At 39.1% G+C, this 21,290-nt stretch overlaps 1 protein-coding gene across 2 annotated transcripts in view; it reads left to right on the top strand.

The window, feature by feature from the left end:
- Positions 1 to 21,290, top strand: part of LOC118796739 (integrin beta-1-B-like) — a 31,317-nt gene that overhangs the window by 5,597 nt on the left and 4,430 nt on the right. Inside the window, exons 2-16 of one of the 2 annotated variants that reach the window (XM_036555820.1) lie at positions 8,447 to 8,513; positions 10,093 to 10,178; positions 12,367 to 12,583; positions 12,807 to 12,977; positions 13,216 to 13,454; positions 14,074 to 14,229; positions 14,318 to 14,413; positions 14,536 to 14,625; positions 15,789 to 15,929; positions 16,056 to 16,258; positions 16,339 to 16,577; positions 17,175 to 17,397; positions 18,944 to 19,173; positions 19,318 to 19,484; positions 21,081 to 21,164. In XM_036555820.1, coding sequence (XP_036411713.1) covers positions 8,447 to 8,513; positions 10,093 to 10,178; positions 12,367 to 12,583; positions 12,807 to 12,977; positions 13,216 to 13,454; positions 14,074 to 14,229; positions 14,318 to 14,413; positions 14,536 to 14,625; positions 15,789 to 15,929; positions 16,056 to 16,258; positions 16,339 to 16,577; positions 17,175 to 17,397; positions 18,944 to 19,173; positions 19,318 to 19,484; positions 21,081 to 21,158 — 2,403 coding nt within the window. In that variant the 3' untranslated portion in view covers positions 21,159 to 21,164. The remainder of the gene's footprint in view (positions 1 to 8,446; positions 8,514 to 10,092; positions 10,179 to 12,366; positions 12,584 to 12,806; positions 12,978 to 13,215; positions 13,455 to 14,073; positions 14,230 to 14,317; positions 14,414 to 14,535; positions 14,626 to 15,788; positions 15,930 to 16,055; positions 16,259 to 16,338; positions 16,578 to 17,174; positions 17,398 to 18,943; positions 19,174 to 19,317; positions 19,485 to 21,080; positions 21,165 to 21,290) is intronic. The other variant, XM_036555821.1, reaches the window with a different exon arrangement.

Raw genomic sequence — 21,290 nt, 5'->3', positions numbered from 1 at the left:
TTAAACATACACATACAAGAAATGTCAGGGCTGTATTATGGTTAATGCCACCTTTTTATTTCCCTAATAAATATTGACAGTGTGCATTGAGCATCAGTGCGTTATACAAAAGGTGTTATATTCAAACCTCTTGTTACAAATGGATCTATGTTAGTTTGAAATGAAGCTCTTCATTTACATACGATCTAAGTTGAGAGCCTTAGATCTCAAGTCAAGTAATGTTCTCTTTGTAAGGTCTAACCTGTGAATCTCCCAGATAGTGACAAAAAGGGCCCTTCAGTCATGTATACTTCAAGGTTGTCTTACTACCAAAAGATACTAAAAACAGCCATCTCAACAGATCTGTTGTAGTTCCTCTGTTGTAGTTCCAGCGTCTGTAACTGGAGGGACCATGAGTCCATGGTATGCAGTGAAAATGCGTGATCGTGTGTAATGATGCAATGAAATAAAATCTGTTGGCCGAAAGCAAAATTCAGGACACGCTCAGTTGAAAAGCAAAAACCAGAAAAAATGACAATGATTAAAAACAATAAGATAAAATAAACTTGCAAAGATAATCACTAAGGATGTGCACGAGTACTCCTGTAATCGAATACTGAAATCACTGTTTGGTTATTTGTTATGATTACTTGCAGGACAGTAAAGAAAATTGGGATACTAACGAGTATCTGAATGTGAACGAGCCATAAAGGCGGGGATAGCACTGTTATCTCTAAATAGGCTAACTACTCTAGCTGATGCTAGACTAGGAGAGTGTTGACATGCTAGCAGGGACTTTCTTTTCTGTTTAGGTGCATTGGGTGGGATGCTGTGTTTTCAAATGGTATCAGACCTGTAGTGGAGAACGTCTTGGGCAGGGGTTCCCAATGCATCGATCACGAGTGACCAGTCGATTGCACAGTGCACGTTGAAAGCGTGAATGACGGAAAATGTGGACACTGCTTTTTACCATAGCTACACCACAGCCCGCGCACTGAGCACTGTTGTGAGTTTGCTTCTCTAGAAATGTAGAAAGTTTTCATTTATCGGTAGCCAGTTTGTGTAGCACCATTTTTGCTTTTTCCTTTTGTAACCTACACTGACTCTTTCAGAAGATGAGCGTGAGACCCACACAAAAAACCGAAAACTTACCTCTTCCATGCAGAGCAGGAGAAGGCCTTTTAAATTAAATGTCAAACTCCAAATGCATCTGCTTGATTTGCCAAGTAGCCATCGCACTTCCAAAGAAGGGGAATGTCGAGAGGCATTTTGGAAGTATACACAGAAACTGTGATGACGAATACCCAGCTAAAAGTGAACTCAGGAAGAAAAAAGTGGTCCAGACCACACAAACTGGCTGACACCATTCAGTGCAAATCACCAGAATAAGGTTAGGGTGGTTTTTCAGTTGGTGGCCCTGTAATGCTGACTAATAATATAGGCCACTGAAGTGCATTAAAAAGATTTTAAAAAGGATGAGGCCAGCCTTTTTCTTTCTTTTTTTTAATAAAGGTAGATCACAATGACCTGTCCACTGGAAAAAATAGATCTCAAGCCACAAAAGTATGGGCACCCCTGGTCTTGGGGGTTGTATCCCCTTTTGTTACTTAATGGAAATCATATAATATCTGTTGTAGAAACCGTGAAATAAATCTACACAGCATTTTCACTTTGCTGTTGCTCTAAATGTTTCAGTGTGTCTGTGCTGTCCATTTTGATCATTATTTCCCACTTTCATTACTATTCCTTCTTTAGAAAAAAGACGTTGTAGGCCTAAAATTTTATTTTTTGGTGTCTGAAATTTCAGTGTTCTTAGCTGAGTGTCAGTATGTTTGTGTGTTTCATGTAATGGTGGGGTTTTCCTTCTGTAATCTCTTCCATTCAGCTAGATCCTTTTAAACGGACACATGCTCTTCCCGATCACTCATCAGAATGTGTGTGTGTGTGTGTGTGTGAGTGTGTGTGTGCGCGCGCGGGACACAGAAGAACAGCGGCAGACTTTAATTAAGGAAATGGCTCAGCTGCCCTGCTCCAGGGGAGTTAGTGGTGTTGGGGGTGGGGGAGGGAGTACTGCACTATGACTTAAACAGAAGATCAGCTGTGCGCGCGTGTGTGCGCGTGTGTGTGCGTGCGTGCGCGTGCGTGTGCGTGCGCGTGCGTGCGCGCGCGTGCGTGTGCGTGCGTGTGTGTGCGCGCGTGTGCGCGCGTGTGTGCGCGTGTGTACGCATGTTTACATGAACATCCGTATTTCAAATCTTAGTGTTTGTAACAAATACAGCTTGAAAGCAGTCAGTCAACCTTTAGTCATCCTAAAGCCGCATTCATGATTCCATTACTCTCCTCCTGGATTTGGTTAGTCATGAAGATTTGTTATGATTAAGAATTGGAGCTGTTTTATTGTGAGAGAATTCAAAGTGATTAAAACAAACGTGTTTGACAGACAGAGCCTTTTACGGAACGTCTCCAGAAGAATGCCTCCTGGAGTCAAGGCTGTCGTTTGATTGGTGGCCATGAGATATGGGTGGGGTTTAACAACAGCAGGAGCACACACGCAAGTCTCTCAGGAATGTGTAAAGAATTTATATCTGTGAATACGCACACAAACACACACACACATGTCTGAAGACTGTTTTTTCACACCCCCCCTTGCAGGGGTGCCTTTTTAAATCTGAATACCTCACAAACACACAGGACTGCCTTTTGAAGACTGATGATTATCTCTGTCTCTCACACACACACTCTGAGGAGGGGACAGACAGGAGTTTAACGAGTTCTCTCAAGGATCAAGATTGTGTTACAGTGTCTTTTATCTGTCTGAGCTGAACTGAGAGTGAGGTTTTTTGAGGTGTTTGTGTGTCTGTTTGGCTGAGATTTGCTCAGGCTTGTGTAGTTTGGTAGTGAGGAGATAAATGACTCGTGCGAATCTGGCATGTGGGAACACTCTGGCACCATACTTTATTTACTGAGAACTGGGTGTTTGGGAGAAGAGCAAAACGCTGCAGTTTGTGGCCACAGAAATAGGTGATTGATCTTTCTGTAAATATTCTCTTTTTTTTTTTTTTGCTTGGCATCCATTTGAGACATTCTCATGTCATGTTTTAATCTGTCTAATTTCCTCCAAATTCCATTTTTTGATTTTCAAGGAGGAGTAAATGTTCGTGTTGAACTGAGAGGATGTGTATGACTTCCTTTAATAAAGTATGTTGAATGCTTTTGCTGAAACTGAATCCACTGAAAGCAAACTGGTTCGGTTTAAGGTCATTTTGTACTGAACCTAAAGTAATTTTGTTTAGATTCCACAGTGGGTGCATTAACACCCCTGTGTGCTCATTAGTATACGGTGGGCATTTTCTCAGTCAGAGGAAAAGTGGTGAGTGTTGACCTGGTTCTCCAACCCACAAAGAAAACCGCAAACTTTTCAAAAGGTGTAAATAACAGCTTTAAACATTGTTGTTTTTTTTTGTAATGTTCTTTGTATGTTAGTGGTTTACCAATGTTTTTGCTACCGAGCTCAAGCAGTTATGTAGTTCTGGTAATAACTGCGGTTAGGTAGTTTCGGAAGGGAATATTCCCTCCAACCAATTTAACTTTGGTAAGAAGGTTAAATACATTGACCTAGCACTGAGTAACAGGAATCTTTTATTTAGGACTGATACCAAATATCGGTCGGTCAGTCAATTTAGGGGAGGTAGCGTTTCACAGCAGCACGACAACTAAGCACAAACTAAATGAAAGCTCCTATGTTCCAACATGTCTTCTGCTGCTGATAACTCTAATTCATTCTATTAACTGTTTGGAGACTTGAGTAAATAAAAATTTTCCTTTAAATCCATTTTCATATATTCAGTAGGCCTGTCATCATGAAATTTTAGTCAACTCTTGTCATGTAAATAATAGCAATTAACAGTATAATTGTAAGTGAGTAGTAAGTAAGTAAAGTTTATTTATATAGCGCTTTTTACAACAGGTGTTGTCACAAAGCAGCTTTACAAGGAAATGAGCATTACAAAAAGAAATCCAGGTCCAAGCCCCCATGAGCAAGCCCCCCCCATGTCTTTTCTTTTTCATTGTAGGCAGCTATTGAAGTACAAGGCTAAAGTAACTAGATTAGCTGATTAACTATCTTGTTTCCTAGCAATGTTTACATGGTAGCAAATACTGGTTGTGCTTCAAATGATAGACTACATCATTGGCGACAGTGACCAGGATCATGTGTAGAGTCGAGCAAAGCTACTTTTTTTGGACAGTGAATATAAGCAAAAAAAATGCTCATTCTGCTTGCACACATTCTATAACTATTAGAATTAGATACATAGCTAACAAATAAACCCTCATCCTGCCCTTTAAATTTTCTTTCAACGTATTCAGTATACTTCTGATTCACCAACAATTCCAGCTGAGAAATAAACAAATTCATGGATAAACGGATCAATATTTCTGATGTTTTTTCAAAAACTCTGGTTTTCTGCCACAGTCCAAATACATGCTGTCAGGCCAATTGGACATGCTAAATTGCCTGTGTGTGTGTGTGTATGTGTGTGTGAATGAATATGTCTGTGTGTCTGCCCTGTGATGGACTGGTGACCTGTCCGGAGTCCATCTTCTTGACTAGAAATCAAGTCACATCTACGCAGTGCATCTTCTTCAGGAGAACACGCACACACGGCTGTGTGTTTAAATCAGCCAGTTTAATCATGTCCCTGTCAAGTTAGACTTGCTCAAACCTGCTACCACAGAGTTGCACATTTAAACATATGCGAATGTTTAGTCTTGGCTGTCTGAAGTGGTTTAAAAAATCTGATTAAAAAAATAGTTGCTTAACATTAATTAGTTTCTGCTCTCTTTCTCCCTCACTCCAAAATATACACAGACACATATACTGCACTAATAATAAGAACGTTGTTTGCCTGTACACTGAGATATGGTACGGAGAACTCCTTCAGTGTTATCAGTTACTGCAAACAGGTGTGGAGGTGTCTGTGTGGAGATATGTGGTGTCTATAACTGCCAGCGTTGTCTTGGGAAATGCCCACATCTGTTAACTCCCTGTTTGGATGCATGTGTTCTGATAGGCATCGCATTTTTTAAAAATTGTCATGGTAAAGTCCTGTTAAATTGCACAGGAAGGAGCCGTGCTCACAGGAAGAGGCTGTTTGTCTGGGAAAGGCAAGCTGCACCAGTCCTAGATTATTACTAGAAAGTGTTTTAAGAAAAACTACTGTGTTTTTGAAAGCGCTGCACAAGTACGGCTGGCCATTTTGACAGATTGAGATTGCTGCAAATGACAAACTGTAGTGTTTAACAAACCGTACAGCACTGAGCTTGAGTGGCTGCAGCGATCAGAAACATTAAAGTGCTGGCCAGTAACAAAAACATTCTGGTGTTTGTTACTGGTGAACTCTATGAACTCTTATTGGTCAGAATTCAGTAGAAATAGCATTCATTGTTTACTGATGGGTGACACTTCATTAGCATCGTCTGTAATTCATTAGTGTGTTCTTTAGCTCTGTGGACAGTTTATCATTAGAAATACTTAAATTATGACGCGAACAGACCTTTTAAGTTGCATATATTTATTCAAGGAGCATTTTTGTGAGACTTGGCAGTCTTTTGCAGACCCAATAAGAATAGATCAGGGCTGTCATCTCATAGTAGCTGTACACTAAAGGATTATCTTGCTAATCCACCATTACTAATCTTGCCATGAAAACTTTTTTTCCTGGGTGCTCACTGTGATCGTGTTCACTGCACATGCTCAGACGAGTCTGAGAGAGGCAGTGGGATGGGGGTAGGGGCCTGGAGTGAGAGAACAGACATGAAGCTGCCTGACCAAATATGGCTATGCAGGCATATCTCTCTCTTGCACGCTCAGGCTCTCTCGCTTTCTCTGTCTCTCTCTCTCTCTCTCTCTCTCCTCCTTTTCCTGTGTCTGTGTTGACTCGAGCTAAGTGGAATGTTGGCTAGTCCATGTTGGTGTTACCTCCAAAAAAAATTCCCTATTAGAGGCGCATCAACAAAGTCCTGGAGAGGAGGATTCAGTGGATACATATTTTATCCACTACAGTTGCTAGCCACAGTTAACTGACAGCTGCAGTTCATGTTTGTCTAATTAGAGTGGGAACAACTAGAGTCCTCCTGATACACTGTCATCACAGTGAAGCACAACACAATTCTTTTGCAATTTTTAAAGATTTATGCTAAATTTGTTAAATTACATACTGTAGTTTATGGCTTTTGACTCCAAATGATGCCTGTTCTTTTATTAAATAATAAAAGATCAATATTTGAGCCTCTGCATATCAATACTATTCTATTTCATTCTACTATCTCATCCAAAATATTGCTATACTGTATTATGTCGACCCCTACTGTCAAACCATTCAGACATGATTCACAGTTTTAGGGCAGTGCCTCACGAGTGTATCAGAGGTCTAAAACAGTATTGGACACAGGGTGGTGGTTGAGGGTTCTGGAAACTGAAAACTGGAAGAGAAAACTCTGGTCTTTTTCTGTATTAGAATGTTTTGTGTCTCTGGAGACACATCCTCTGCATGCTCACTGTGAGAAACAGGAAATGAACTCATCACATTTGTGTTCTATAGATTTTTTTTTTCACCCGCACACACACACTCACACACCCACAGACATACATCAGTGCAACTCTTCAGAGCTGTCTGACGTCGTTAATTGCTTGGGATATTTTTCCTAGCAGATATTTAGTGTTTAAACAGTGTGTTCAGTAAACATGGTTTCAGTAACTAGGAATTAGGGCTGCATTGCAAATTCTTATGTTCGATATACATTGTGATATGTTACAGGAATTTTCACCAGATGACTTGAATTGCGCTATTTGGAAAGAATTAATCATTCTAGAATGAGTGGAGTAATTTTATAGGGGATATTTTATATTCATGCACATAAAACTAATTATTGAAAAAGCTGATAAACGACTTGTTACTCTGAAAACTTTCAGTATGAATCATCCTTTCTTGAACTTTAGTGCTGTACAATTGTTTTCAACACACCAAATACAAAAGCAGGTGAGCGCTGTTTACTCTTCCCTGTGTATCCAAGAACCCTTAAATTGGGTAGATTAGATCAGGTAGACTTCTTTTTGTAGTCATGGAAATTGAGAACCATGCGAGCAGCAAAGCAGCAAAGTTGTAGCATGACGCATTTGATATTTGTTATTTGTTGTAAAGTCCCTAGATAGGACTGTTACCATTTGATTATATTAGTGATCAAGTGATCTACTGATTATTGTGGTGAATAATCAAATAATCGGCCAAACAGTAAAAAGGACATAACTGAACGACACTAAAACAAAGATTTTCAAAAATTCCAAAGTACTTTACATTAAAAAGATAAACTGGGGTGTCTTTAAAATTACTTTATGGATTTTAAATGCAGCTATATGGAAAGATATGCATATAAATGGGTCATTTAGATTTGATTTCTTATGCTCATTTAGATTTGATTTCTTATGCTTCTTATTAAAGTGGTAATTTAAAATATGCATTATTGTCATGCTGATTCATCAAGAAGAAAAATTTTTTAAATACAATTTGTTTTTTTTTATTATTATTGTTGTAAACGTGGATTGTGAAGTTTGGCATTTAACTTATTTAGCATTAACATATGTAATGGAAAAGTCAGTAAACAAACTCTTAAATCAAATGGAAGATAATCCATCCACAAAGTGATTATACTGTTTTATATAAAAAAAAGTGATTTAGCCTAATGCAAAGTGGAAGATAAAATTTTTTTTAGCAATGTGCACAAAGACAAGCAAATGCTGGATTTCATATTGGAGATTATTTGAACCTTGAGGCTCTAAATTGGCCCAGTCCTTCATATTTTATCTTCAGTTTGTTCATTTTAGTAATAATTGTCAAACTGGCCTCCCCCGGTCTGTGATCACCAAGGTAGCTGTACATGTTTTAATGGATTCTTAATTGATTCAATTCTAATGGGAATTTGAACAGTAGCACTGTTTATTAATCATATGAAGGATCAGAGGTGTTTACTTGACTGTGATCAACACTGCACACTCTTCCAGCCTGCCTTAGAATGGTTCTACAGGCTAGATGCTGGGTGTAAAGGGGGGAAAGAAATAGGATGATTTTTTCTGTGGCACTACAGGTCCTATTTTGTCTGTTCCAACTTATTAAATCTCAGAAGAATTTATTATTGTGATACATATCATGTATCGTGGTATAATATCTTTTGATATGTTGCTAGGTGTAATCATGAGGGGTGCTTCTAAAGAGATGGATCTCTGTTTAGCTTGTGATATGTAGCTTCAGCTGCGTGATAGTTTAAGATTTGTTTATTTTTATTTATTAATTATTTTGTTTTTCATTTGAGAGATTCGTAGGATTGAGCTTCGTGAAGGGTTTTTGATTTATGTTGTGGTGGTAAATGCTCTTTTAATGAGTTCGTGTTTATTTGTTTTTTTTCTTTTCAGATGGAGGTGAAGGTGATGTTGATAGCAGCTCTGCTGGGGCTTTTCTCCCTGTGCACAGCTCAGCTAGGTAAGATTATTTGTTACACATGCACACAAACAGTTGATCTAGGTACAGTCATCTATTTTTTACATGTAAACACAGAGCTTGGCTAGTTAGGAGATGTATATGCATGCATACATACAGTCAGCTTAGTAAGGTAAAATTCACTTGTCTTTAATAGAAGAAACTTGCTTCCATTCTTTCATATACTTGGGAGTAGAGATGTAAGTGATTAACCAGTGCTATCGGTTAATTTATTTAATTTCCAATAACCAACTGTTTCTATTTGGATAGGCAGGTTTGTCGTTTAAGCTGAAGAATGTTTTTGAATTGTATGCAAGAGGACCCAACACAATTTTTTTCCGCTAGATTGGCCTGCTGAAAAATGAAGTGTGCAGCTAAAAATAGTGTTCAGGACCACTTTTCAAGAGGATGATAGCACAAATACAACAGTGTACCTAATCGCAAGAAAACACCTGCAAGAGATAAAACAGGCAACGGTTTTGTCAGTGTTTTTTGACAGCAAGTGTGATCCATGCTGGTGTGATGAAGTCACACATGGGTGTGGAACGTTTTAGAGAAGGATGTGGTGGACCACAATAGCTTTTGTGAACTACTGAGGTACATTGAGCTTAAGCCAGCCTTGGTCATGCTGTTTATACAGTTTCAGGACGTTAACTTCATATACACGTTTATGCCTGGCCCTACCGATCAGTACTGCATTCCAAAGTACATCTTGCCGCATTAATACTGAATTCAAGTGACGTGTACGTATATCAGACAGTGATTTCGAATGTGATTGATTCAGTTCATCCATCCAGTTGCTAATGACAGTTGGTTAGTGCTCAAAGAATTTGCTAAAATTTGCATCCCTACTTTGGAGGATTTCTTTTCTCTAAATAATACTTTATCTTAAGCTGAAGATGCTCACATCCTTCAGTTGTCTTATTGGACACTGATTAAGTTTAATGCTAGGTTAATCTTCAGGATTATTTAGGACTTTCAACAAGAAATCACCATTGATGATGCAATTTCAGCACATAAACCTTTTATCAAAGTCTTGGAACTTTCATTCACGTAGTCCTCTAGACTCAAACATCTAGGCCAACAATACTTTTTACATGGATTTGAGAGAATTGCCATTGTGTGTTTTAGTTTAGGTCATTGCTTCATAATTATAGAAGAAGGCAGACCATAGTTGTCTCCTTCGTGCTTTAACCTGTAAAGTCACAGAGGCACGTCTTTCTTTTAGAGAACAGAAAGAAGTTTACTTGAATTAAATTATGTCTCATGGCAAACCATACTTATTTAATAATGTGCAAAGCCCACTATTCAACAAAGCATCTACATTCCAAGAAATCTTCTAATTTAGGATGAGAAACCTACAAGATGTAATTATATGACAAATGGCTACCCTGTTCTTTTAATAAGGTGATGTGGTTTATGGGAATACATTAATTGGTAAGTGTATGTTGATCGTAATTGTTTTTGTGTGTTTGTGTGTGTGTGTGTGTGCGTGCCCCTCTCTCTCTCTCTCTCTCTCTCTCTCTCTCTCTCTCTCTCTCTCTCTCTCTCTCTCTCTCTCTCTCTCTCTCTCTGTCTGTAGATGGTAATGATTGCACTAAAGCTTCAGCTCAGTCCTGTGGGGAGTGTATTCAGGTTGGAGAAAAGTGTGGCTGGTGCACCTCTGAAGTAAGTAACTCCAAAAACAGAAACAAATTGTTTTTATCGACTTTAGAGAGGAACAGTGATCTCTGTTTGTCTTGCTCGGTATGTGTTTGTGCAGTTTGAGAGTCCTTGTCTGTCAGGGGAAAATGTTTCCTGTGGCTAAATGGTTTGTTTATCTCTAGGACTGTAATAAGGACAGAGAATATTTTGAAAATTCAGATACCACAATGTTTGTAGCACTGTAACGGTTAAATTGGCCAATATAATTTAATATGGTCAAACATTAAACAGACTCCAGTGCTTTTAGTTAAACAGTCGTTATTTTTATGAGTGACATAAGATTAAAGTTCATTAATAATATAAATATTTGCGCATGAGGGGCGGAGCTTCCCAGAAGTCTCTTCTTTTACCTCCATAGAGTTTTTTTATTTTTAAAACAGTTCCAAGTTTCTTTTTTTCTGTCTTCCAAAAAGGCCTTCAGACATATGGATGAAATTTCACAACTAGTTTAATGACTAGTAACTCAACTTAGATAAGGTTTCCAGAGTGTCTTCACACAAAGATAATTTGTAAAATTATCTTTGTGCGAGAGTTAGCATTGGTGTGAATGCTTTTGCTGATAGTTAAGGTTACCTGAATGTCATAATATTTAATTTAATGTGATGAACTGTTTTATGTAACTCAGGCCACTGGGTGGTGCTGTTGTGTTCTTGAAATGTGCTCCTACTACCGCTGCTACTGAAATTATGATGTTCTTCTCTTTCCTTGTTTTTGTGAGACTGCTGAAACACTCAGGCTTTGCTGTACATCTTATAAACAAATTCAGAAAGAACTCGGACCTTAAATGGTGTCAGAACTCTGTGTTCTCTTTAGTGCCCAGTGTTCCATATGAGTCATGTTCTCGAATTCAATGAGGGCTTTAGTAACAGTGAGTCAGCTTCCTGTCAGGCCCAGTTTACTAGTGCCATATGAACAGAATGCTGGTCAAACAGTCTTGGTTTGATGAAGGAAAACTAAAAATATTTTAATAGTATGTTAACAGAGCAGTAATAGTAGGTTATCAGTGCAATTATCAATTTGTCACATTCTGTTTTTATTTTATCTTATTATTTAAAGTTCAGTGAGATCAAAATTTTAAGGCAGCTGAATAAACTTTTTTTTTAACACGCTTTAAAGATTTAATTCTTAGACCACTTATGTGTCACATGTCTGTCTATATATATATATATATATATATATATATATATATATATATATATATATAAAGTAACTAGAGGGACAACAGTGGACCCTCTTCAAGCTGCCTTCAGTATTCAAATATTAGTCCACCTTGTACCTTACAGTTGTGCTAGATATTCTGATTTGTGTTAATATTCTGTAGTCAGGTATTCAAGTACACTATTGTTGGTCAGCTTGCTGAGTAATCCAACAAAAAAGTACTGCTAACAAATGCTTTTACTGAAACATTACTGTACTGTGCTATTGTATAGGACTTTGTCTGTATGGGGTTTGAATACGCTGTGGCTCTGAAAATTTGGTAGTCCAGTCACGGAAGTAGCCCATTTAACAAATAAAAATACTTAAACATAGTTCATGCTGACCTCTCTTTCTTAAATTAACAACTTTGTTTATTTAAGAAAATTCTCATTGATAACATTTTTGAATTGTTAACTGACCAATTGTTGCAAACACTAAACACATGTTCTGTTGTATTTTGTAAATAGCGAATGCCACCAAAGGTTATAAAAGATCTAAAATACTGGCTTCAGGTGTTTTTTCTGTTTGTGTCCTGAAAATAGAAAGTTGCCTGTTTTTTACAAAAAAAATAAAAATAAAAATTAGTGTCTAAATTTAAAGTGGACCCATAATAAGGTGTTAATAAGGTATAAATAAAATGTAACCTGGTGGTGTAAAGGAACAGGTGTATTAAGGCATACGTGTGTACTACCAGGATCAGTGTAAACAAACGCTCAAATGCCCCAGTCACACTCTGCTTTTATCTGTCCTTCTCAAAAGTTTGTTTTCCTCCTCTAACCTGCCACATTACTGAAATCACATAATCACATTACTGAAAATGAAGAACAAAGGTCTTATCATAAAATATTAAGTTTGAGTTGTGAAAACGTGCCTGAAAGGATCGTTGTAATAAGGCAATGTCTGTCACAATTTTGCTTTGAAACATCCTAAATGTTGCATACATCTGTATCTGCAGGACTTTCTAAAGCAGGGGGAATCCAAGTCAACACGCTGTGATGAGGTTGAGGCTCTGATTAAGAAAGGCTGTGGTAATGGGAGCATTGAAAACCCTCGAGGGAAGGTCACCATCAACCAGAACAAACCTGTCACAAACCGTGAGAAAGACACGCCACAGACGCCGGACCAGATCACTCAGATTCAGCCTCAGAAGCTTACACTCAACCTAAGAGCAGGTGCCTACCTCAACACACCCGAATTACAATCAGAAGGCTATACTTTTGTAAACAGAAGTGTAATTAAAATAAGAAATTATTAAAATTCATAAAATACTAAAATTCTAAAATTGGTAATAATTAATTTATTAATAGCCATGAAAGCTGAGTGAAGTTATCCTTTAGCTTTAGGATGTGACAGTGGCTTATTCTCAACTTTAGCCTCAAACTGATTTTGTTTCAGGTGAGCCTCAGAAGTTTTCTCTGAAGTTCAAGAGGGCAGAAGATTATCCCATTGATCTTTACTACTTGATGGACTTGAGCTACTCCATGAAAGATGATTTGGAGAATGTGAAGAACTTGGGAACAGACCTGATGAAAGAGATGCAGAGCATCACGTCAGACTTCAGGATTGGTAGGAAAGCTTGAAGCAATCCAAATGTAATAGAACATCATGGAAGCTGTGCCAAGTTGACAAATAAGGTGTATCGTCAGTGTTGTACTTGTCAGAGTCGATACATCTTGAGTGTAATGTACATGACCAGTTAGTGCTGTTTTGTTCCATACATAAATTGCCAGTGTTAGTAATCTTACAGTTGTTATCCATGTTTATGTTAGTTAAAACAAACTTAAATATTTGTCTTTTAATGCAGGCTTTGGCTCCTTTGTGGAGAAGACTGTGATGCCCTATATCAGTACAACCCCAGCCAAGCTGCTGAACCCCTGCACTTCAGATCAGAACTGCACCAGCCCCTTCAGCTATAAGAACGTGCTAAAACTGACTAAAAATGGCGCAGAATTTAACCGACTCGTCAGTAAACAGCAGATCTCTGGAAACTTGGACTCTCCTGAGGGAGGATTTGATGCCATCATGCAAGTTGCTGTCTGTGGGGTAAGTTTGATGAGGTGTTTTAAAATAGTGTTATTTTATATGTTTCAGTGTGAGGTTCACACTGAATTAGAGCAATGTTTAAATTGAGAAGTTGTAGCCCGTTTTTCCCCCAAGTACCTTGTACCTAGCCAATTCAAGCTGTAAAAAATTAGATGAATGAATTAGAATTTATTGCTAAGGATATGAATTGGGTAATCTTTTAAACACAAGCCATCAGTTGTTTAAAGAATCCTGTATGCTTCATACAGCTGTATAATGATAACACCATATACTACTTTCTTATTTGCTGCAGTCTGATCAACTACAGCATCAACTGATTAAGGCTAACCCGACAGTGTAGCTGCAAAAGCAATTTCTTTTGTTTTTAAAAATATTAAAATTTGGAAAAAGAAATTGATAAGGACTTTCTAGCCATTTGTCTTTTCCATTTCATAGTAATGTGTACATTATGCCATTTCCAAATATCGTCATGTGCAATTGAACTACAGTGCAGCAGCAAACAGATGTACAAACAGATCATTCTTTCACCTGCGCTTATAATGTGTGCCCATTTTACAATGTACAATGATATGTGTAGGCCATCTCTGAGTTCTGTTGTCTTTGTTTGGGCTGTTTTTAGGAACAAATTGGCTGGAGGAATGTCACTCGCCTGCTGGTGTTCTCCACAGACGCTGGCTTCCACTTCGCTGGAGATGGTAAACTGGGTGGAATTGTGCTTCCTAATGATGGAAAATGCCACCTGAAGGACAATATGTACACAATGAGCCATTACTATGTAAGTTTGCTACAGTCCAGTGCCTAGGGGTCTACAAATATTCTGTCTCACACACAGAGGTGGTACTGAACGTATTCCTTCTTTGTAGGACTACCCTTCCATCGCCCACCTTGTGCAGAAATTGAGTGATAATAACATTCAGACCATCTTTGCTGTCACCGAAGAGTTCCAGTCTGTCTATAAGGTAATCACTTAGTAATTTATGCTGGCGGTTCATATTACGCTAACTGAGTGATGAAATGCCTGGAGAAGACACAGCAAACTGTTCAAAATATTTTTTGAAACAGTTAATTTCTTCATTTTTAGGAACTCAAGAATCTGATTCCAAAGTCCGCTGTCGGAACATTGTCTTCAAACTCCAGCAATGTGATAAAGCTTATTATTGACGCCTACAATGTGAGTACATACTAATATTTATTTTCCACCCATTCACTTTTGCTGCTCATCTTAGAACATATTCTGGCCTACCAATACCAATACTTGGTATAATTCCTAGTGCGCTTGTTACTTTTTAACAATTAAAGGCACAGTAAGCAATTCTGGAAAAGGATTTTTGATATTTGAACTCAACAGCAAAACAAATACAACCCCCCTTCAGTGCTCCTTCAGAAGCTTCACCCCCCCATCAAGTCATGGACACGCATTGCTATGGCGAATGGCACTAGACATTTGTTGTTGTTTTGTTTGTTAGTTTGTTTGTTTGTTGTTTTATTTATTTATTCATCTGTCTATCTATCTATCTATTAGATCCCTTCACAAACGTTGTATGAACGGTTACCATGATGAAACATTTTTCGAACGATGACATAGCAAGTAATTTTAACTAGGCTGAGAGTTGGCACTGTCACTACAGTTGCTGCTGTGAAGCTAACCAGTTAGGATTAGCCATCACAAACATTAACCAAAGGGACAAAACAATACTGACCTATTGATTCTGAAACAGTCAAAATAAGTTAATGGCCCACCTGTCAAGCAGAAACAGAGCAGCCTTGTTGTCCCTTTTTATGTCTTTCAGCTCTCAATTCTGAAGTTGCTTCTTTGTTGCCGGTTTCTTGTTGGAATTTTCTCATTCCACTTTATTGGTGCAGCAGTTACATTCTGGCGTCTCAACAGTGGAGAGTAGACAGGGCTGAAGTTAGCTTGCTGTTCGCCAGCTGAGGCACCCGAATGTAACTTCTGCACCATTTAAGGTGGACTGGGAAAATTCGAAAAAGAAGCCCCGTCAGCTTTCTGAGGATCTCTTCACTGTTCAGGTGCCTCACCAATGTTGTGGTTCGGTCTGAACCACTTTGTTTCACATGTACAGAGTCAGGAATATATGCGAACACTGGATGTTTTTTTTCAGTGTGCACACCGAACAGACAGCTAGTGAACCGTGAGGAGATATTTGCTGAATTTAACAAAAATGTTTTGGATTAAAATCCCTTACAGCACGTATAATTACTCACTGTCAGATCTTTGAATTCTTTATCGCCATAGATTTCTTAAGGTAGATGTAATTGCGCTGTTTGATGTTGAATGTTGAGTTTTCTTTAATGGTTTAAAAAACTCTGCTTCAGTCTCTGTCATCTGAGGTGATCCTGGAGAACAGCAAGCTGCCTGAGGGAGTGTCCATTTCATATGTGTCCTTCTGCAAGAATGGAGTGAGCGAAACGGGAGACAATGGAAGAAAGTGCTCAAATATCTCCATCGGGGATGAGGTGAGAACAAATGATATGAGAAGGAAGAATCTTGACAAACAGGTTAAAGACAATGAGTCCTGCCTTCTCTGACAAGGCGAGACTGTGTTGGAGATGTCTTGTCATGTGGCAATGTTCCTGTTGTAGGTGTCTTTTGATGTAGCCATCACTGCTAAGGGCTGTCCATCTCAAGGTAAATCGGAGACAATAAAGATCAAGCCACTGGGGTTCAACGAGGAAGTGGTGATTGTCCTCAGCTTCATCTGTGAGTGTGAATGTCACAACAAAGGAGTCCCCAACAGTGAAAAATGTCACTTCGGAAACGGAACTTTTGAGTGTGGAGCGTGCAGGTAGGAGATTGCCCTGAAATATACACCTGAGTATACCTGAGTTTTGAATTGTGGATGATGCCTTCATATTTTTTCCTCAGGTGCAATGAGGGGCGTATTGGCAGAGTTTGTGAATGCAGCAAAGACGATGTAAGAACGGAGGATTTGGATGCAAACTGCCGCATGGACAACGGGACAGACATTTGCAGTAACAATGGAGACTGTATCTGTGGAACATGTGAATGCAAAAAGAGAGACAACCCAGAGGAGAGGTACGAGGGGAAGTTCTGTGAGTGTGACAACTTCAACTGTGACCGATCCAACAATAAACTCTGTGGAGGTGAGGCTGCACATTTTAACATCCTTTCTTTTAATATCCATTATCATTAAATTTGTTAGAATGGATATCTCTGTCAATCAGGCAATAGTAGACAGTGTTTGACACTTAACATGTGGATGGCAAATATCACCCCTGACATAACCAGAATTCTGGACATAAGCAGGATATTTTAAATGAATCTTTATTGATAAAAGCCTCTAGTATATTGTCACTGTATTCTGAAGTCCAGTCAAAGACAAAGAAGAACAAAAATATTTTTACCTTGTTGGTTTAATTAAAATTGTATTGTTAGTCCAGTTTAGTTCATGTCCAAGTGCTAGCTAGTGTTTAACAGCTAGGAAATTAACTAATATCCCACTCTCACTCAAGTCATGCATTAACAATGTTACAAAAGAAAAAGTTATATCCCTTTATATCATGTATTTTTGTGCCTGGAAGCCTCAGACTTAATTAAAAATGAACTTATAAATAGAAGATTATCGATTTGATACCCTTTCTGCATCAGCAGATATGTTTGTGAAAAATACTGGATATCTACAGTAGCCCACGGTTCCAGTAGGTGAAAAGCTAATATATTCTGTTTTGTGTCTGTAACAGGTCATGGTCAGTGTGTGTGCAGGGTGTGTGTCTGTGACGCCAACTACACAGGCAGTGCATGTGATTGTTCTCTGGACACGCAGCCCTGTGTGGCCAGTAATGGACAGATCTGTAATGGCCGTGGTACCTGCGAATGTGGAGTGTGTAAATGCACTGACCAAAAGTTCCAGGGCCCCACCTGTGAGATCTGCCCCACCTGCCCAGGAGTCTGCACTGAGCACAAGTGAGTCCAGACCAGAGCAGCTTACAGGGAGCTCAGGCACTATATACATTTTTGTTTGGGTTGTAATCCAGCTGTTGAGCATCACAGACTTTTTTAATGCGATGTTATTCTTGACTGCTTACTAGGGGTGGGAATCACTAGGCACCTCACGATTCGATTACGATTCAGAGGGCTGCGATACGATTATAAAACAATTATCGATGCATCTTGATGCATCTTTTTTTTTTTTCTATACAGGATTTCTTTTTTCTCACTGTGTGAGGACTTGGTACTTTTAAAGCAAAGTATTTGTAATGATCCATAATTTACTTCCAATACCTTTTATTAATAAAACAAATGGAAGTGATGTGGCAAGTGAACTGGAAGGCTCTCATTCACTGGTCTTGTTTGGAGCACATGAGACACTGGCTGCCACTCATCTGTGATAAAATGCGCTGTTACGGTGAGATCTAGTAGCAATGGGTGTCCACGCAGCACATGTTACAGTTGTTCTACCTGTTTTCTATTTTTTTTTTTTACTATTATTTTGAAACTTTGGTCTTGTTGTAGAGAGTAAAATATCTTTGAGACTGGACGCTGTATCTTGGCTCAAAAAGTGTGCAACATAGCGCAAAAGCCCTGGTTCTCAACGACTGAGAACTGCCGTGCAGACTACAGGTCACATAGCAACACAGTCTCGCCTAGCTAGTAGCTAACGAAAAGGCAAAGAGAGAGATTTAAGACGAACATTTGGAGACGAATGGACTTATCCGCATTTATAGGCAGCGCAGTTGGTTTCCTGGAATGTTAAACCTGCAATGAGAGACTGTCAAACACTAGTAAGTTGCGAGGCTGAAGTCAGCTTCTCTTTCGAATTCTACCGTTCCACCTTAAATGGTGCCGCATTTACATTCTGGCACCTCAGGCAGAATTTAATGTGGAACAGGGAAATTCAAACAAGAAGCTGAAGAATAAGAAGCGACTTCAGTCTCGTAAAACAGACGAATGTTGAGAGACATTTTACAAGAAACTGATCTACTTTTGAGGAAAAATTTTCTGGCGGAGATGGGAGGAAAGCGGCTATAGCTAAAGCTTAAAGCAGAGTAAAGTAAGTCTGTGTTTTTGTTTATATTTTTTAACCTATACTAGGACATTATCACATACTGAGACATACAGGACACAAAATGTTGTGGCTCCCAGGGTGGTTTGATTTTTGTTGAAAGGACAAAATGGCTCTTCTTAACATTTGGGTTGTCGACTCCTGACCTAACCTAGCTTTTAATGCAGAGGGTGCCGGTCGGATTTCTCACTCATCCAGTTGTGTTTTTGTTATGTGCCGCCACAGACTGCCCGGGCGCTGCACTTCCTCACTTCCAAGTTCCGTCTTTTGCGTTCCGTGAACATTACATTATCAATTAAAATTTAGAAAATCGATTTTTGACGCCTTATGCATCTAAGAATCGATTTTTTCCCCCCACCCCTACTGCTTACTGTACAATATGTCAGGTGCTACATTACATGCTCACTTGCACTAAGTATGCTTAATGTTAATCTGTTCTCTGTACAGAGCCTGTGTCCAATGCCGTGCATTTCAGACTGGAGAGCTTAAAGACACTTGTCAAGAAAAATGCAGCTATTTCAGTCTGACCATGGTGGATAAGAAGGAGGATCTTCCACAGCCAAACAGCCAGCCCTACCTCACTCACTGCAAAGAGCGTGATGCCAATGACTGCTGGTTTTTCTTTACGTACTCCACCAGGAATGACACAGTTCAAGTCTATGTGGTCAAGGATCCAGGTAAGTGGGCAGAATTTGTAATGGTTTGAATGCTCGAGTTTGGTAAAGAGCTTCTTGTCTTGTACTAATGGATGTTCTGAAAGTGTACGATGAAAAATGTCAAAACTTGTTTCCTGATGCTTTCCTTTCTTTATATGTTCCCAGAGTGCCCAGCTGGTCCTGACATCATCCCCATTGTAGCAGGCTTAGTTGCTGGCATTGTTCTGATTGGTTTGGCCCTGCTTCTGATCTGGAAGCTGCTTATGATTATCCATGACCGCAGAGAGTTTGCAAAGTTTGAGAAAGAGAAGATGAATGCCAAGTGGGATGCGGTATGTGTGTGTATATATATATATATATATTTTATAAATTCAAATTAGCATTCCTAATGTGAAAACGTTTAACAATGGTTCTTCTGACCCTAGTCAAAGACTACTAGAAATTTTGTGACTGAGGATCCAGCACCACTTGCTGTTAGTGAAGTAGCATTGGAATTGCCTCAGTTTGGTGCTGTGGCATCACCAGTTATCACTGAAGCAAACGAGATCTAATCCTAATGTTTTTTCTGTACCACAGGAAACCCCCCCACCCCCCCACCCCCACCCCAATGCATCTTGAAGTAGGACTGGGCGGTATATCGACTTTTTTACAGTTTATCGATATATTTTCAAATGAGATATAGGATGGGACAGTACCGCTTATATCGATGTAGTTTGATGTTGCCGTGTTTGCATCTCTCTTCTCTCATGCTCTCCACTCAAACCCCGTCCCCACTCTCCCACTGTGCCCAAACTCAGCCCCACTCACTCCCAAGCTCTCCTGTAACATGGAGGGAGACACCGCTCCAGTCACTGCCGATAAATACCTGGTTTGTTTAAAAAAAAAAAATACAGTGGTTTGATTATTTGGAGATGGTTCAGGTTTAAAAGATCAGATGAGCAGGAGAACCAAGTCATGCATAGACAGTGCCTTAAACAGGTAGCATCCAGAGGTGGAAGAACTTCAAATCTCTTACCTTTTACAACAGTGCCATAAACTGCAGTACAAAAGGGTGTGTTAAGCTTCATGCTGATGCAGCAACCCCAGCTGCAGAGCCTTCACAGCCTTCTTCCCCAAAACAATGCATATTGCAAGTTTCATTTCTCATAGTGTGGTCTGTTACATCACTAAAGATATGGTCCCTGTTGCAAAAGTGGAACAAGAAGGCTTTAAAAAGCTGTTAAACATAATATTTGCACAGCTGTGTATGTTTATAAGCAGGGGAGGAAAACCTGCAATTGTTGTTGAAAACAACTGAAGAAGCATTCTGAGAGATGGGTCTATTTTTATTTAATATAGACTGTTTATTTATATCTTGTGCGACTGTACATTTCCAAACACGGAAGGAAACCCTGGGGTGGATATTTTTCCCCCGTTAGCTTGCTAATGCAGAAGAAAGCCCAATGGCTGATGTTACTGCTAGGCGGTTAAATATCCACCTAAACAGTTACAAGTTTGGTTGGTTTGACCAAGTGCCATAAAGTCTTCCATTCTGATGGAGCGGACGGGAAAATAGCGAACGTTTGTGGCAAACTTCTCTATGAACAGTTAAATTTGAATGATTTTGTGTAAACATTTAATTTCAGCAGTAAGCCTGAAGGCCAGAACTACCTCCTGAAACTGTTTCCGAATTTGAACGCACCGGTGGCCTAGACATTTAGACAACGATGCAATGTTTACAACTGTAAGCGTTATCTGGAACGTGAACAGGGTCTCTTTTAACTTCTCTTTTTCAGCTCCATTAATGAATCCAGAGAACATGCATTTACTGTCTGTGCTTCTTTTCACTGCAGTTATTTGCTCAACATTCCCTTTTCCAAATTTCTTTTCCTTTTTTCTGTTCTTCATCTGTTCTTCATTCTGTCATCTCTTCTTCTTCTCTCCTTCAGCAAGAGAACCCCATTTACAAGAGCCCCATAAATAAGTTCCAGAATCCAAGTTATGGACGCAAAGGCGGGGCGCTCTAAGCCAGAGTCTGTACCCTCCTGCTCAAACCAGGCTGTCTGACGTTCTGTCTGCATGCTCTTCTCTGTCTGCTGTCTCTATATACGTGTCTGACCTGTTCACTCTAACCACTAACACAGATGCTCTTTTGAGCG

The sequence above is a fragment of the Colossoma macropomum genome, unplaced genomic scaffold, assembly GCF_904425465.1.
Source record: "Colossoma macropomum unplaced genomic scaffold, Colossoma_macropomum, whole genome shotgun sequence".
In the NCBI taxonomy this organism is placed as follows: Eukaryota; Metazoa; Chordata; class Actinopteri; order Characiformes; family Serrasalmidae; genus Colossoma; species Colossoma macropomum.
The sequence above is the reverse complement of the archived record's forward strand: the minus strand, read 5'-3'. Positions and strand labels throughout refer to the sequence as shown.